Raw genomic sequence first — 14,816 nt, forward strand, 5'->3', positions numbered from 1 at the left:
TTCTCTCACTCCTCTGCCATATAGTGAAGAACCCCCGTGGTAAAGGGCTTCTTTTAAGAACTGCAAAGGGCACACCCAAGCTGCCCAAATCACAAGAGTTTCATGATGGGTGCGTCTCTCCTTAGGAGGCCTACCATGGCAAGGATCCTGTATAGTGACAGGGCAGCAAGCACTTCGGGCTAGCCATCCCAGCCCTCTTAGTTTGGACCCAGGATCTAGTGGGGGTAGGGGCGGTCTGGTTCATTTCAGCCACCACTGGAAAGCCTCACATTTATGGTGCACCCTGTTCTTCAGGAGGGAGTAAGATGGTGAACTGGAAGAGGAAAGTAGCAGCTTGGAGATCAAGCTGCTGGAGAGGATCCAGTTAGGACATACCTGGAAGCAAATCTCCACAGCAGTAGTCCCTCCTTCTTCAAATTACTTTACTAAATTATGTATGATCTTCTTGCCTGAATGTGTGTAAGTGCGTATTGTGCATGCCCGTTGTCCGGAGAACAGAAGATAAAGATGGTTGTGAGCCTCCATGTGGATGCTGGGAAGGGAACTTAGCTCCTCTGCAAATGTAACAAGTGCTCTTAACCACTGAGCTAATTCTCTAGGCCCTTCCCTTAATCTCCCTGACATCTAAATCACCGGTGGAGCTTGCAAAAGCTGTAGGGTCCCAGACTACCTGTCCTTTCTGAGAACCTGAATTTCCATCGTAAGGCGACCCTAGGTTTATAGGACATGGCGGAAGCTCCATCTGCAGGCAAGGATCATGTGACAGAAATGAACAAGAACAGAGTAGATAAGGGTGAGAGAGATGGGGGGGGGGGAGACAGAGACAGAAGATGGAGAGAATAGGAGAGGGCAGAAGTGGTGTGTGGGTCCTCCAATAGGAAGCTGTGGCTTTCACCTGCCAAGTGAGATAACAGGAGATTCTCATTCCACTATCAAGCACTCCATGGCCCACTCAGCTCTGCAGCAAGTGCTTGTGAATGTTCCCGGAAGTGAAACAAGCATGAGCTCGGGAAGCCTTGCCCTCAATCAGTCAGACGTGTGTGTGTGTGTGTGTGTGTGTGTGTGTGTGTGTGTGTGTGTGCGCGCGCGCGCGCGCGTGCTCTGAACAGCCCATCCCACATGGTTCAACCTGGAGAACACAGTGTCATGGCCCCTGTGAAGAACCTCCCACCCAACCCAGGTTCCTCTGGGCACCACAGCTCGGCCCTTCCTGCCACCTCACACCTGGCGTGTGGCATGTAGGGCGACCAACTACTAGATGCCGCTCAGGTGGGGCACAGCTGGCCTTTAGATTGGGTCTGGAGAACATTTTTGGCACTTGAAGCAGGCTTTGTCTTCAACTCCTTCACACCTTCAGTATCTGTAGACCTCTGGGGTGAGGCCCTCATATCCTAGACCACCTGTCAGGTCCAGGCCTCCCAACACTTGCCTTTGAGCTGTGCAGAACTGAGCTGTATTTACCTGTTTTGGTATGTCATTCTTCCTAAGTCAGGGGGTCAAGTGAGTCAGAGTGGCCAGCCATTCCTAGAGCCTCTCCTCACTTTCCAGTGCTGATAATCCCCATCCGACTTGAGTCCCATCCATCTAGTCAAAGATGCCTTGGCACTCCCAAGGGCAACCCCACCTGAAGTTAACTACTTAGATGCCTTCTATCCATCTCAGAGCATCTATTTCCATTTCATGACAGAAGCCTTACCATGAGCCAAACCACAGCTAAGGTTACAGGGGCCCACAGCTTTGAGCTAACCTTGGGAGGGTGATGTTCACAGCATAGTTCTGTGACCTTGTCAAGAAATGGCACTGACCCCTAGCTTCAGCTCAGGGAGAACTGTGACTCTCTCCCTCAGGATACCAGGGCTATGCTTGATGGCTACCTCATTTGCACCAAGATATGTGTGGCTCCCTCCTCTCCAAGGTCCATGGAACTCCTTACATGACAGACTGGCACGTGGCAGAGAGAAGCTACAGTGGAATGCCAGTCTGGTAGGTCACATGGGGCCTCAGGGAGGCCTATCAGTAGAGAGGGTCAAGAAAGGACTGGTCTAGACATGCAAACCCAGCACTGTCCCCAGCCCACCCAAGGGAACAGGTGACAAAGTAGCAGCTAAGGTTCTGATGACCAAACCTTGTATTCAGGAAGGCCGTGTGTTTTAGGGTAGGTCTGCATAGAGTGCCTGTGCAGTCAGTGTCTGGCGGACTCTGTGTGGGCAAAGCGTCATGAGGTGGCATTGGCCAGGTGGCTCTGAACTGGGGGCAAGAAAGAAGTCTGGAAGAACCAACCCACAGAACCCACAGGCAACCAAACAGGACTGTGGTCCACACCAGAAAGCAAAGTCTAAAGAGTTTATTCAGAAAAGGCCTCACTTGGCACCAGACTAAGAAAAGAGGCCCCTCCCCTGAGACCCTTAGGGTTTGTTCACAAACACGGGGCTCAGAGGGCAGTGGGGGAGGACACAGTGAGGTAAGGAGGGTTCTGAAGGCCATGGCCTTCCCTGAGGGCAGGGCCTCAGTCCCTCTGGTGGCTTCAGTGACCACCAGGGAGAGGCCAGCACTGTGGGTCACCGAGAAGAGCCGCCAAGGCTCTGGGACTCAAGACAACCCCTGCAGTGGGCTGACTAGGACTGAGACGCACCTCTAAGGCTTTGGGGGGGGTCAGCAGAGGCCCCCATCCTCGCCATCTCCTGACTCATCCACTGAGATTCCTATCGTTTCAGGATCAGGGTCCTCCACCGCACTCACAGAGGAACCTTGCTCTGACCCCGCCTGGCTTTCTGGGTCCTCTGGCCCACTGCCATCCTTCTGGGCCTCAGGACACTCTGAAGAAGTCGGAGGCGGGGCATGCGCCTGTGTGTCAGTGTGATGGTTACTGGCTACTCCATCACCCTCAGCCCCCTCCTCCACCTTCCTCCGTTTTCTTACCTCATCAGCCACTCTGGCCCCATGGGGATCAGGACAGGGCTGTTCAGCCTCCCTGGGTTCCTGACTGATAGGACTGAGGGCACACCCCTCAAGGTTGAGGGCAATTTTTTCTACCTCAGAGACACTCTGGAGATCTGGCTCCCCTGGGACCTGCTCCTGCCTGTTCCCCTCCAACTTCCTCTTCTTGCTCTCTTTGGGGCTCAGTGACTCAGCCTCATCCCCCTGGTCCTCATCCAGGGTTCCCGCATCCTGGGGCTTTGTGCTCAGCAGAGAGGGATCCTCAGCTGTTCCAGTGTCCCCACTCAGGTCCCTTCCAGATCCACAGGTCCGACCCTGGGTGCCAGCCTCTTGGAAGGGGTTCCCGGAGCCCTCATCCTTATCTGCCTGCCCTACTACCATCAGTGGCTGGGGTGCAGCCTGGGGCCTGAATTTCCGCAGCTTGTCACGGGGCCCCCAGACAAACTGGCAGCGAGGTTTGAAGTGCTCCCATGCAAAGTGCACGAGCACCCGGCGCTGATGTCGGCAGCGCACGGCGAACAGGAAGTAGTCCAGGACACTCTGGCGCACGCTGGGCAGTTTGTGCTGTACCAGTGTCTCTTCCAGGAAGAAGCGGACCAGCGGTGCCTGGTAGTGCTCTAAGCCCAGCTCGCCCAGCGACTTGAGGATGCGTGTAATACGCAGGTTGTTGTGGCTGTGGCTGTGAAGGCAGGTGACAGGAGGTTGGATGGACCTGGCCCTGGGGATGCACATCTGGCCAAGGAATCTGTGGCCGGCTCCATCTCGAGTTTTAAGGGTCTTCTCAGGGCCCACCTGGGAGACTACTCAGTCCATGTCTGGGAGCACTGTTGAAAGCTAGAAGGGGCCGACACCCTGGCAGACAGACCCAGAGTGACTGAGATGTCTGGAGACCTCCCCTGCCTCTGCTTCCTGGCTGGATGGAAGGGATGAAACACTCCCAGGCCAAGGGACTGCTGCCTTTTATGACCTCACAACCCCTACACTCTGTGGCCTGTATTAGACTTCTCTGCTGGAATCCCGGCCCCAGCAGAAACGAATGGGAGGGTGCCGGCAGGGCCCTGTCCTCACCTGTTCAGGTTGTGGAAGCGCGGCTGGAAGTTCTGTGCCCGGCAGACGGCACCAGTGTCCCGGTCCTGGAGTTGGATCCCATAAAAGCCCAGCATGAGCTCATAGGCCCTGACAAGACGCTCTCTGACCTCCTTGGAGCTTTTAAACGCCTAGAAAACAATCCCCTGGGGGCTTAGATGGCCCTCACTTATCACCGCTCCCAAGGAACACTGGGTGGGGCTGCTGTCTACCAGGTAGGCTACTGCCTTCCCTTAGGCCCTGACTCAGCCTCCAGGGATGAGACAACTTCAACAATCTCCAGCTTTCTTCTCTGAGGCCTAGGAAAGCTGTCACTCTGTTAACCTGAGTCACCTGCCACAAGGCATCCTTGCTATCCTTGTCCAAGACCCTCCTGTCCCTAACCTCTACTACAGACTGATCCTCTTTCTGTGATGTCCCCAACAGGTGGCATCATTCCCATTAGGCAGACTTCTACATACCACAAGGGCACCATGGGGCTCTTCTGGCCCCTGAGGCAGCACAGACACTATCGGAGTGACCTCTCTGCAGCAGGGGTAGCTCTCCTAACTTCTCAGTCTGGCCCAGGAAAGGAACTTACCTCAACCTCCTTGAGTGTGAGGGGCTTGGCATGCCAGTTCACTCCTGGTTCCCTCAGAGGAAACAGCCTGAGAAGATGGTGAGGGTACAGGCACTTTAGTATCAGGCAGCAACTTGTTTATCCTTAATTCAATGCCTCCCTCTTATTCCTGGGAAGGGCTGGGTAAGGAAGGCAGTAGGCCCAGAATAGGTAAGATGTCTGCTTGGAGCCTCAGCCTATGTGCTCAGTGAGCTGTGTGGTGTAAAGTCAAAATGGGCAAGACCGGTGTGTCTGTCACCTTCGGAGGGCAGAACTTTGTTTCCTATGTTTTCATAGTTTGTTCTTTCTTGTCACTGATCCTGCAGAATTACTGCCACAATGTGCTCATGCCAAGAGGACACTGGGGGCAGCCCAGTGGGCTGTCCTCAAGCAAGGGATGCTGTTCTTGCCAGGAAACGGTATCACTTCTGAGGCTGCTGTGTGGTACCTCACTCGAGCCCTGCTGAAACCAAGTCAGAGGTAGTCCAGCTCCAGTTGCCCCTCTAGACAGACAGACAGACCTGCCCACGGAAGTGTACACAACACCCCCACAGAGCCCAACGACAGGGACACTAACCAGGTACGCAGGCAATACCTGTCATGTACACACAGGCTTATGGGAAGGAAGGATGCTTCATACATACCTAAACCTACACACAGCATGACAGCTCCCACCTAGATGACCCAGACCCCCTTTCCCGCCGATTCACTTCCACTCACCACTGAATATAGGAGTGATTCTCTTCAAGGAGGTCATAGTTGTCTTTCCAGTTCTGAAGAATGTCCTCAATGAGGAAACCTGGAAGTCCCATGGAGAAAAGTCATCTACAGAGGCCTCCTTGAGAGCTCGGGACAGAGCTATGACAAAATCACTGCCTACTCTCAACTTTTTTAGAGTTCTCAGGACTCAACAGAGTTATCCATAGCTCATCAAATACAAAACGTACTAGTTGTAGGTAAATAGGCTTACTTCTGTATATGAGGGGCGTACTGCTTCTTCCCTGAGGTGCATGCGTGAACACACACACACACACACACTCTCACGCATGCATGCACATACATGCACACATCTTGTCAGCCAGGAAGCTCTGTACTCAAAAGGAATCCCCACATAAACCAGGCCTGGAACATGGTCCAGGGAAGATGCTCTTTCGGGGCCAGACAGCAAAAATCTCAGCTATGTAGCCGCATACAGCCAAAAAAAAAAAAAAAAAAAAAAAAAAAGCAACTGCATAAAAGGATAGGTGTGAGCAGGCACCAACAAAACTTATACTGCTTAGTTTCAAATAACATTTATGCCACAAAACAGACTTGTTGCCTCAAGCCTATAGTTTCAGCACTTGGGAGGCTGAGATGGGAAGATCTCTTAGTCTGAGGCCAGCCTGGGCCAAAAACCTTCAACCTAAGCTCCAATCCCCTTGGCAGCCTCAAGGGGGCACTGCAGGGCCATCTGAAAGCCAAAATTGGCCTGAGGATAACAGCCAGCCTAGCAGAATGGACAAGGGCAGGGAGGGGGGGGGGGGAGTGGGCAGGAAGAGTGGGCAGGTACCGTTTGGCTGGAAGCAGATCTCATTTTTGTAGAAGCTCAGGTTAGACATGTCGCCATTGCAGTCTTGATCCGCCAAATCCTGAAGAGCCAGAGAAAGGATGGCTGAGCACTCGTGAGAAGCAAGCCATCTTTAAGGGCCCCTCATACTCCACGCAGTCAGGGGCACGGACAGCTGTTCAAGACTCCAAAGGTCATCTTTTGGACCCCCGCTGTGAGCGTGGGTAGATTTGGAGGACAGCCCTACCTTCATCTCCCCACCAACAGAGGCCACAGATGACTACTCCCCTTCTGTACCTCAAAAACAGCACAGGGATTGCCAGTATCTCAAGGATACAGAGGAACGGCTGAAGGCGATCCCATGTACCAGCCAGGGGGCCCCGTGTGAAGCACTGAGCCACATGTCCTGTTAGGAAGCTGGTCTCTCGCTTTAAAGCTACACTCAGGTAGGACAACCTGCTCTGTCACCCCATGACTGGGGGAAGGGCATGGATCTGAACTGACAATGAAGACCACACCCACAGCCCAAGGCTGGATTTTCATCAGGCCAGGGGATACTCTATCTGGGAAGAGGACTTCGTCTCAAGGCAGGGGCCCTGTGCACCTACCGGGTAGTGGTGCCGGTACCTTCGCATGTCCTGCACAGCTCGCCAGTTTCGGTACCCTGTCATTCTGGACTAGAGAGAGAGAATAAAAAGAATAAGGCACCCGGAAAGTGTCCAGGATGAAGGTAGCATTGAGTTCTATGCAAGAGGAATGGGTATTTCTGTTTCTTCTTCTGGTCTTCTCCCCACCTTCTGTCAGGGGTTCTGAGGAGGCCAATCTAGACACTACAGAAACACACCTCCATGTGTGCACAGACAGAGGGCACTAGAGTAGCCTCACTACGACCCTGACCTCTCTCAGGACTCCCTTTTTCTCCTTAGGGTGCCTTGGCCCACACTAGCCAGCGTACTGCCAAAGTGTGTACGGCTGGTTCCCAAGCCTCAGCTGCATCTCTCCGGTGTGCTGACCATTCTCATTTTGGTTCAAGTCTGCTACATGTCCCCTTCCCTGAGTACTATAATTTCTCCCCATATTATGCTATGAATGATCACTGGACTGAATCCTCGAGGGCAATTACTTTGCCAGCCACAGCCTCAAGAGATAACCCAGATGCTGCTGGATGGGTCTGATGGATGGGATGCATGAGGCTCATTCCCTGTAAACCCTGCTCCTCCCTGACCAAATGTGATGGAAGACACCGTGTCTCCAGGCCTGGGACTGGCTATTGCTTCAGGTATGATCCAAGAGCTTTTGTGGGGAAACAATTCTCATCAGAGCTTTTGGACTTTACCCAGCGTCAGCTTTGTTTCAATGCAGTGAGGTTACGGGGCAGGGCTGGCGTGCCTGGAAGGCCGGCCTCAGAACCTCTCCAGATTCTGGGCCACTTTCCCCGAAACGGCAGACAACCAGAGAGCGTAGCCATGGAGAGAACCGGGAGAATGGCCATTGCTCTCACTCATCCCATCGATCCCGAAGCCACAGCTATAACCAGGGCAGCGTGTCTTACAGGATGGCACTGCTTGCTACAAAAGTATACCTGCAGACGAGCTCTGGTGGCAACAAAAGTTGCCAGAGCTAGTGGCAGACAGACAGCCCCGCGCCCCAGGTCTCCCAGGCCGGGGTCACTGGCCGTCTGCAGTTGGGGGCCGCACGGGAGGCGGAGGAAGGGCAACCTGGGGGAAGGCCACCCACGCAGGAGCAGGATCTGGGGCGCGCTCTGACGTCACCCACGCACGACCCCCCACCAGTCGCGGCCCTGACGTCACCGGCGCTTGGTCCGACCCGGCCTGGGCCCGGCGGCCCCTCGGGACAGCGGCCAGGGCCGGGCGCTCACGGCCTGGTGTCGCCCCGTGGCCCTCCCGCCCTCCTGCACCTGGAACACGCCTGGCCGTGTCTCCTCCGCGTCGCCGTCCTCATCGCCCGTGTCCTCATCGCCCGTATCATCCGCCTGGCCGTCCTCGCCGTCCTCCTCGCTCTCGTCCTCCCAGGTGGAATCGCAGTCCGGGTCGTCCATGCTCGGGAGCCAGGACCCGCTTTCCGTGGAAAGGAAAGTGAAAGAGGAGGAAGCGCGGGGGCGGGGCGGCGCCAGGGCCCGCCCACCGCTCCGCTTCCGCCGCTACCCAGCAAGGCCGCTACCCGCGGAGCTCGGCGCGGAGCGGTGCCCAGGAGAAGGCGATCCCGGTGAAGGACAACCCCGGAGGCTGTGCACCAGGGATTCCTGCCCCCCATCCTCTTCCCGGAAGACGCACTGCATCAGACTCAGGGCCTCCCCCTAGAGATTTGCACTTCCCTGGATACTGTCCCTTCCCTCCGGAGAGGGTAGGAGGGCTCTTTCTGCCAGCTCTGACCTGTCTAACTGCAGTCTCTCCTGCTGGCTTCTGTGTCTCTATTAGCTCGCTTTGTACGTGTGCGCGCGTGTGTGTTTGGATGCCCCTGGACACCAGAGATCAATGTTGAATGCAGTTCCTTAGTTAAGTGTACACCCTATTTTGAGAAAGGGGCTCTCTTTCACCTTGAGCTCAGATCCCATGAGGCTGGCTATCCAGCAAATCCCAGGAATCCTACGGTCTCTGCCTCCCCAGCACTGGAATTACAGGTACACACCATCAAGGCTTCTAGGTTCTTATGCTTGCAAGCCCCCCCCCCCCCCAGTTGAGCCATCTCCATATTCTCCTCTGCTTTCTGAAAGATCAGTAACAAATTCCTGAAGCCATGGGAGTTCTGGACACCCACTAATGTCCACTGCAGATCTCCTGGGATCATGTGGCCTTAGGTGTTTTTGGAATTCCACTGCCGACTGTGGCCATGAGCCTGACCTTGTTATGTGATGCACTGTTTTAGGCAAGATAGAAAGGGAAAGTTAGGAAAGATAGGGAAAGTTAAGGGGGAATGGGTAGGTAGCAGGGGAAAGGACCCTCATTCCAATATGGTTGAAGTTTCTCATCAGGCGAGTGTTATGAATTCTAGGGCAGCCGACAAAATTTGCTTGAAGACTGCCTACGCAGAGAAAGTATTCCTTTTATGTAACCATATCCCAAATAATATTAAAATAGTAATAACTTTGCTTCAGGCTTATGTGTATGTGACCTTTGAGTGTGGCCTTACTCCTTGACCAGATGTGAACCTGAAATTATCTGGGAATATCACAGTAAAAATATATTGCCTGTAGCAACTGTCCAGAGACTATGGCGGCATGAACTGTTAAAGTTCCCTAGCGAAGACCACACCTACCTGAATGATCTGTACTAAATCGCAACCAGTGCAGGGAAGAAAATGCCTCACAGTGGGAGGCTTTACATAACAGATGTCCTGTGTCCCCTGGTGACCTCCACACAGGGTGCCCCTATGGTGGAGGCCGCCAGTCTCAGCACCAACATGGCTTTCAGTCATGACAGGTGCGAACGGCACAGGCGCTTCCTTTTGTTCCACAGCTACTAGCATTTTGTATTTGTACTTTGCACCCTCGCCTCCTTTGCACTTTGGGGTTCTTCTCGGTAACCCTAAGCATCACTGGTTGGGGGTGCACAGAGCCCACCCTAGGTCGGGAGAGGGAAAGCACGTGTCCTCGCAGAACTCCAGGTCACACTGCCAGGCTGTGATCACGCCAGCGGCATTGCCCCCGCTCCCCCAGGGTTTTTTTTTTTTTTTTTTTTGAGACAGGGTTTCTCAGTGTAACAGCTCTGGCTGTCCTGGAACTCACTTTGTAGACCAGGCTGGCCTTGAACTCACAGACATCTGCCTGCCTCTGCCTCCCGAGTGATGGGATTAAAGGTCTGAGCCACTACCGCCCCGCTACCTAGGTATCTCTTAAGGGACAGGGGGACACACCTGTGAGCCACAGAGTCTGAAGAACTAAGGAGGGAAGCAGTTTGACTTTGCCCACATGACACTCATGTGAGGCAGTGTGGCCAGAATGGGACATTGCACTATTGGGTGAAGCCTGCTGCTAGAACAAACTGACCAGGCCCTCCTGCATGCTCTCCTCCCCCTAGACTGTTCTTGCAGATGGATCTAGAAGACTGAGCCTTCCTGGTTATCACACACTGCCCCTCGGGTACTATCTGCTTCCCATTTCTCCTGCTAGTTGTGGATGCAACAGCTAGGCTTCTCCCACCAAACAAGCCTGTAGTAGTAGGCACTGGGCAAAGACAGGATAAAGTGGCCCCAAGCCAGCTCCCAAAACATGCTTCCCTCGTCTGTCGCTTGCTCTGGGACACATGGCACTGCTTCAGGTCTGAGCATACACTCTATAGCCTCTACCTTCTGCCCCATTCCAGGGGGCAGGAAATTGTTGAATTATGACCTTGTCCAGGCCCTACGAAAAGGGGACCCAGAGACCTCCCACAGCTGGTTTTTCCTGAGAGGACAGGCCAGGAGACTAGGTGAGCTCATCTGTATCCACTCAAGATGCTTTCTGTTTCAGAGAGGGTCTATGTTCATGGTGACCCAATTGTCCTGACTAGAAGTGGCAGTGGGCTGGCATAGGCCAGCCTGGAGGCCAACAGCAGGCCAGTTCTCATCGCCTGGGACCATGCAGAAGGCGGGAGGGTTGTTAGTCACAGACAATAAATACTCAAGATGATCTGGTCAGTACTGTGTGCTCATCCTACACAACAGCTGGTTATGGAAGGACAATAGGCAGAGGCAGCTGGGCAGGCAGTGGTAGGGGCCGGAGGTTAGGGGTGGGTGTCCTGCTAGTCTGTGATGAAGGCTCAACACCTCACTACCATCCAGTGATGCCAGGAAGTTGTCTAAATGCGCTTTACAGTTATGACTCCTGGGGTGGGGATCCTTTTCTCTGTGGGAAAAACAGAAACACCTGTTTAGTAGCAAATCACACAACTGCCAAGGTGATTTTTTAAAAATGCTTTAATGTTCTCCAAATGAAAGTATTTCAACCATCAGGCTAGTGGCTCCTCAGTCCGATGGCTGTGCCTTTATTTCACGCCCTTAGTTGGTCTATTCCAAGTTACTAAAGTTACAAAAATAACCGCTAAAAATTCTCTGTATCTGGCATATAAAAACAGAGCCAGAGGTATCTCAGTAGTCACTTTAAAACAAAACATCTCAGAAAAAACACATCACAGGTTTAACTCTGCAGTATTTTTCTTCATACAAAAACACTAGTAAAATAGGCTTCTTAAAAATTAAATAATGGAATATGAACCAAATTATATACCAAATTATATACATTGTTACAGTACAAGTTAATGAGGCAAAATATCCAGTTCTGTTTCCCAGATGGGGGAGGCCTTCTGTGCACAGTGTGTGCTGTGTGAACTTCAAAGACACCTTTTCCCAATGCCAGCGCACTCTGGAGCCTCACAGGACAAGCAGACGCAGAGTGGGCACCTAAGGAAGGCGAGAAGCTGCTTCCTTCAGAGGGCAGTGAGGGCGGCGGCGGCGTATTGCTTTGACTCTCAGTCCTCTGGTCCCATGCACCTGCTCCTCTCCACACACTGTGGCACAGTGGGGAACCAACCAGGAGAAAGCAAGAGGCTGGCCAGAGGCTTCGCCATCCAAGCGGAGTGGATCCAGCTGGTCTTCTGGACCAGTCGGGTGCTCTGGTGGCCTGATGACACAGCAGACGCCCCCACTGGCATCTCCGCCGGGTGGTCACATTCACCCGGGGACCTGGCAGCAGGCAGCGAGGGCTTGCAGCATTCGAGCATCTCCGTGGCACCTGCGGCTGAGGTGTCTATGTCCGGCGCCTCTTGGCAGCACTGGGGCTGGAGGGGTTGCTGTTGGCAGTCAGGACCTTGTCAGTGACCCGGCTGCGTTTCCGCTTGTCTGCCCCTTCTTTGCACCCCAAGTCTGAGGAGTTCTTCTCCTTGTCTTTGCTGGATTTTTCTAATGCTTTCCCCAAGCTCCCTGAAGATGAAAAAACTGAGAAACAAAATCATTTGGCTGAAAACAGAGTATACACAAACTCATCTTTTTCCTGTTCAGCTAATCAGACGCACACCAGGCTCTTTGCACCGGTGTCCCCTGGGAAGGAGGAGAAGCCTAGTCTCCCTGGGGGTCTCCTGTCTGAGCACGTCTGATGCTCCCGGGCTTGGCCTTGGTCTCAGGCAAAGGCACAGCCTAATGCCTGGCCTGGCCTGGCCCCTTATGGGCCTTCAGGGGGCCCTCATGCCCCAGGTGAGTTCCTCCCTAAGTGGCTCCTCCATCCCTCTGCTTCCATGGCTTCCTCATCTCATTCTGCCTGAGGCGAGCCACACTCACCATCATCAGCCCCACTGTGGGGGTCCACATCCTCCTTCATCTCCTCCTTCATCTCCTCTTCAATGACCACTTTTCCTGTGGAGGAGACAGCTGCCGTTCACTGGAAACCCACGGTGGTGGCCAGCGCTGGGGGACGGTCTGGCCAGGACTGCTTCCGATTCTCGCTGCCCACACAGGCCTCGGCGTCCATCACGAGATGGCATCCATCAGGAGACTGCCTTTGAGTACCGCTCTCCCCAGCCCTCGGCTCCCAAAACCTCCCAGGTGCCAGTGGAGGCGGGGTCTGAGCAGGACCTTTACACCTCCCTGGAGGCCCCAGACCTCCCCACCTTTGGCCTGGTCCGGCTTTTTTAATTCCCAGCCCTGATGGTGGCCGAGTCTCACCTTCTCGGACCTCCTGAATGATTTCGTCGGGAAGGACAAAGTTCCTCTCTGGATTTGGGAATGGAAGAATCTCAGACTCGTGCTGCCGGCACAAAGCGGGGTGTTTTTTTTTTTTTTTTTTTTTTTTTTTGGTTTGTTTGTTTTTTTTTTTGTATTTTCAAGAAACAGAGAAGAACAGGGTGTCATCTCGCTAAGGTGTACACAAGAGGAGCTGGCTGGAGGCTGAGCTGGTGGGGTCCCTTCCTCTAGCTTGCAAAGACTACTGCAGCTGGACTTTTCAAACGATTAGGGAGGGCCAGGCTAGCACCAGCCCAACAAGGTTCATGCCACTGAGTGGAACCTGACGACATGGCACTGCAGCATTCCCCCACTGCAGCATTTCCCGTGACCACAGGCACCTACAGCTCCGCCTGTCCTGCTATGGAGTTACAATGCCTGTCAGACACTACGGACAAGTCCTCCCAGCTTGGTTACTAGTTACTCTGCAGACCCTGTCACACATTGCAGCTCTGCAAACCTGTTACATAGTTACCCACCAGACAGCACTACCTCTAAGCTCTAAGAAAAGGACAACACCTGGCTCCCGCAGGGGTACCAGAATTCACCTCAATGGGACTCAGATAGGGTCAGCCTCCACCAAGAGCACTGGGAACCTCTTACTACTTTACACAGAGACCTGATGCGACTCTCTGCATGTCAGCACCCAACTATCGCCCTGGAAGACTTCTTGAGACCACCCCAAATCTAACGCAGACTCCCTGAAAAAACATGCTCAGAGGCCATCACTAATTAGCGCTTTTCACAGCAAGCAGGAGGATGAGGCCTCAGATGACATCACCTCTGCTCTGCATGGCGAACCCCAAGTAACCAGCGGGCTCTGCCCTGCACCGCCACAGGAAGACAGGGTGGGGGACTCGTCTCCACCTTCAGCCCCAAAGCGGGTGGGCCGCGGGGTCCAACTCACCAGTGCCTGCATGTCATACATAGTGCTCAGATGGTCCCAGATGACCTTGGATGGGACCTGGCGCCCAATATTCTGGCTGAACTTGTCTCGAATACAAATCATGTGGAAGTGCCGGTTCACCCCTGAGAGGCAGGACAGTGAGTGGGTTGTGGGTTAGGGGTTAGGGTTAGGGTTAGGGCAGCGCCTCTGTGCGGGCGGCGCGGACGCTGGGCGGGCAGCGGTAGGAAACGGCACGTGGGGGTGCTGCAGGAGTCAGGTGTCACGTGGCAAGTGGGTGTCCCAGGGGCACGGATGCGGGGCAAGGGGGCTGCAGGGGCGGGGACAGTGCAGGCGGTCCCTGGGGTAGGAGTGCCGCATGGGTAGGGAAGTCAGGGGCGTCCCCAGGGAGAGGGAGGCCTTCTCGGGCAGGAAAGTCTCGGGGGTCTCGGGCTAACTGGGCACTCCGAAGTGGGAGGTCCCGGCCCGGGAGAGGTCGCAGGCCCCGCCCGCCCGCCCGCCCGACGTTTTCCCGCCCCACCCCCACGCGGGTGCGCGGTGCTCACCGACAGGCTTGTGGCCCAGCATGGCGTGGAAGAGGCACACCTCCACCTCCGGGCTCCACACTACCGTTTCCTCTGCAGGGCTCGGGGCTGCCTCGCCGGGGCCCTTGTCGCCTGGGGCGCCCGTGCCGCCCACCTCGGCCTCCCCCATGGCCGCCGGCGAGCTACGAGCGTCCGGCAAGAAAAGGGTTGCTACAGGCTCCGCGCAGGCGCACTCGGTGTGGAGGGCGCGCGCTCGCTGGGCTCAGGACCGCCGCGTATCCGCGTCCGCGCAGGCGCAACAAAGGCTGGCTTCCGGTGCCGGCACGCCCCCTGGTGGTCGACGCTTTCCCCGCCTCCGGCTCTGGCCAGAGAGGGAGCGGCACAAAGCTCAGTTTTTTAAAAGATCACCAGCTGGGAGTGGCGATGCTCTCCTTTAATCCTAGCGGAGGCAGGAGGATCTCTGAGAGTTCCAAGCCAGTCGACTGTACGTGGTATGATACACACGCCCCA

The 14,816-nt window shown here is 54.7% G+C and overlaps 2 protein-coding genes across 3 annotated transcripts; both read right to left on the bottom strand.

Annotated features, from left to right (window-relative positions):
- Window positions 1–2,329: 2,329 nt before the first annotated feature.
- On the bottom strand, window positions 2,330–8,321 carry Ogfr (opioid growth factor receptor). Its single transcript, XM_051184866.1, has 7 exons — window positions 8,086–8,321; window positions 6,776–6,844; window positions 6,171–6,249; window positions 5,342–5,420; window positions 4,604–4,670; window positions 4,006–4,154; window positions 2,330–3,616 (listed from the first exon to the last, which is right to left on the bottom strand). Exons 1-7 carry the CDS (start codon window positions 8,224–8,226, stop codon window positions 2,653–2,655), a joined length of 1,548 nt encoding a protein of 515 aa, XP_051040823.1. The 5' UTR covers window positions 8,227–8,321; the 3' UTR covers window positions 2,330–2,652.
- A 2,807-nt stretch (window positions 8,322–11,128) lies between these two features.
- Window positions 11,129–14,554, bottom strand: Mrgbp (MRG domain binding protein). Of its 2 annotated transcripts, XM_051184889.1 has the most exons (5): window positions 14,328–14,552; window positions 13,786–13,907; window positions 12,822–12,903; window positions 12,438–12,512; window positions 11,129–12,098 (listed from the first exon to the last, which is right to left on the bottom strand). In XM_051184889.1, exons 1-5 carry the CDS (start codon window positions 14,473–14,475, stop codon window positions 11,911–11,913), a joined length of 615 nt encoding a protein of 204 aa, XP_051040846.1. In that variant the 5' UTR covers window positions 14,476–14,552; the 3' UTR covers window positions 11,129–11,910. The 2 variants fall into 2 exon arrangements, with proteins under 2 accessions (XP_051040846.1, XP_051040838.1); XM_051184881.1 differs by lacking the exon at window positions 11,129–12,098 and having other exon boundaries at window positions 12,438–12,903; window positions 14,328–14,554.
- Window positions 14,555–14,816: the final 262 nt, after the last annotated feature.

This window comes from Phodopus roborovskii, unplaced genomic scaffold, assembly GCF_943737965.1.
Source record: "Phodopus roborovskii unplaced genomic scaffold, PHOROB, whole genome shotgun sequence".
NCBI lineage: Eukaryota > Metazoa > Chordata > Mammalia > Rodentia > Cricetidae > Phodopus > Phodopus roborovskii.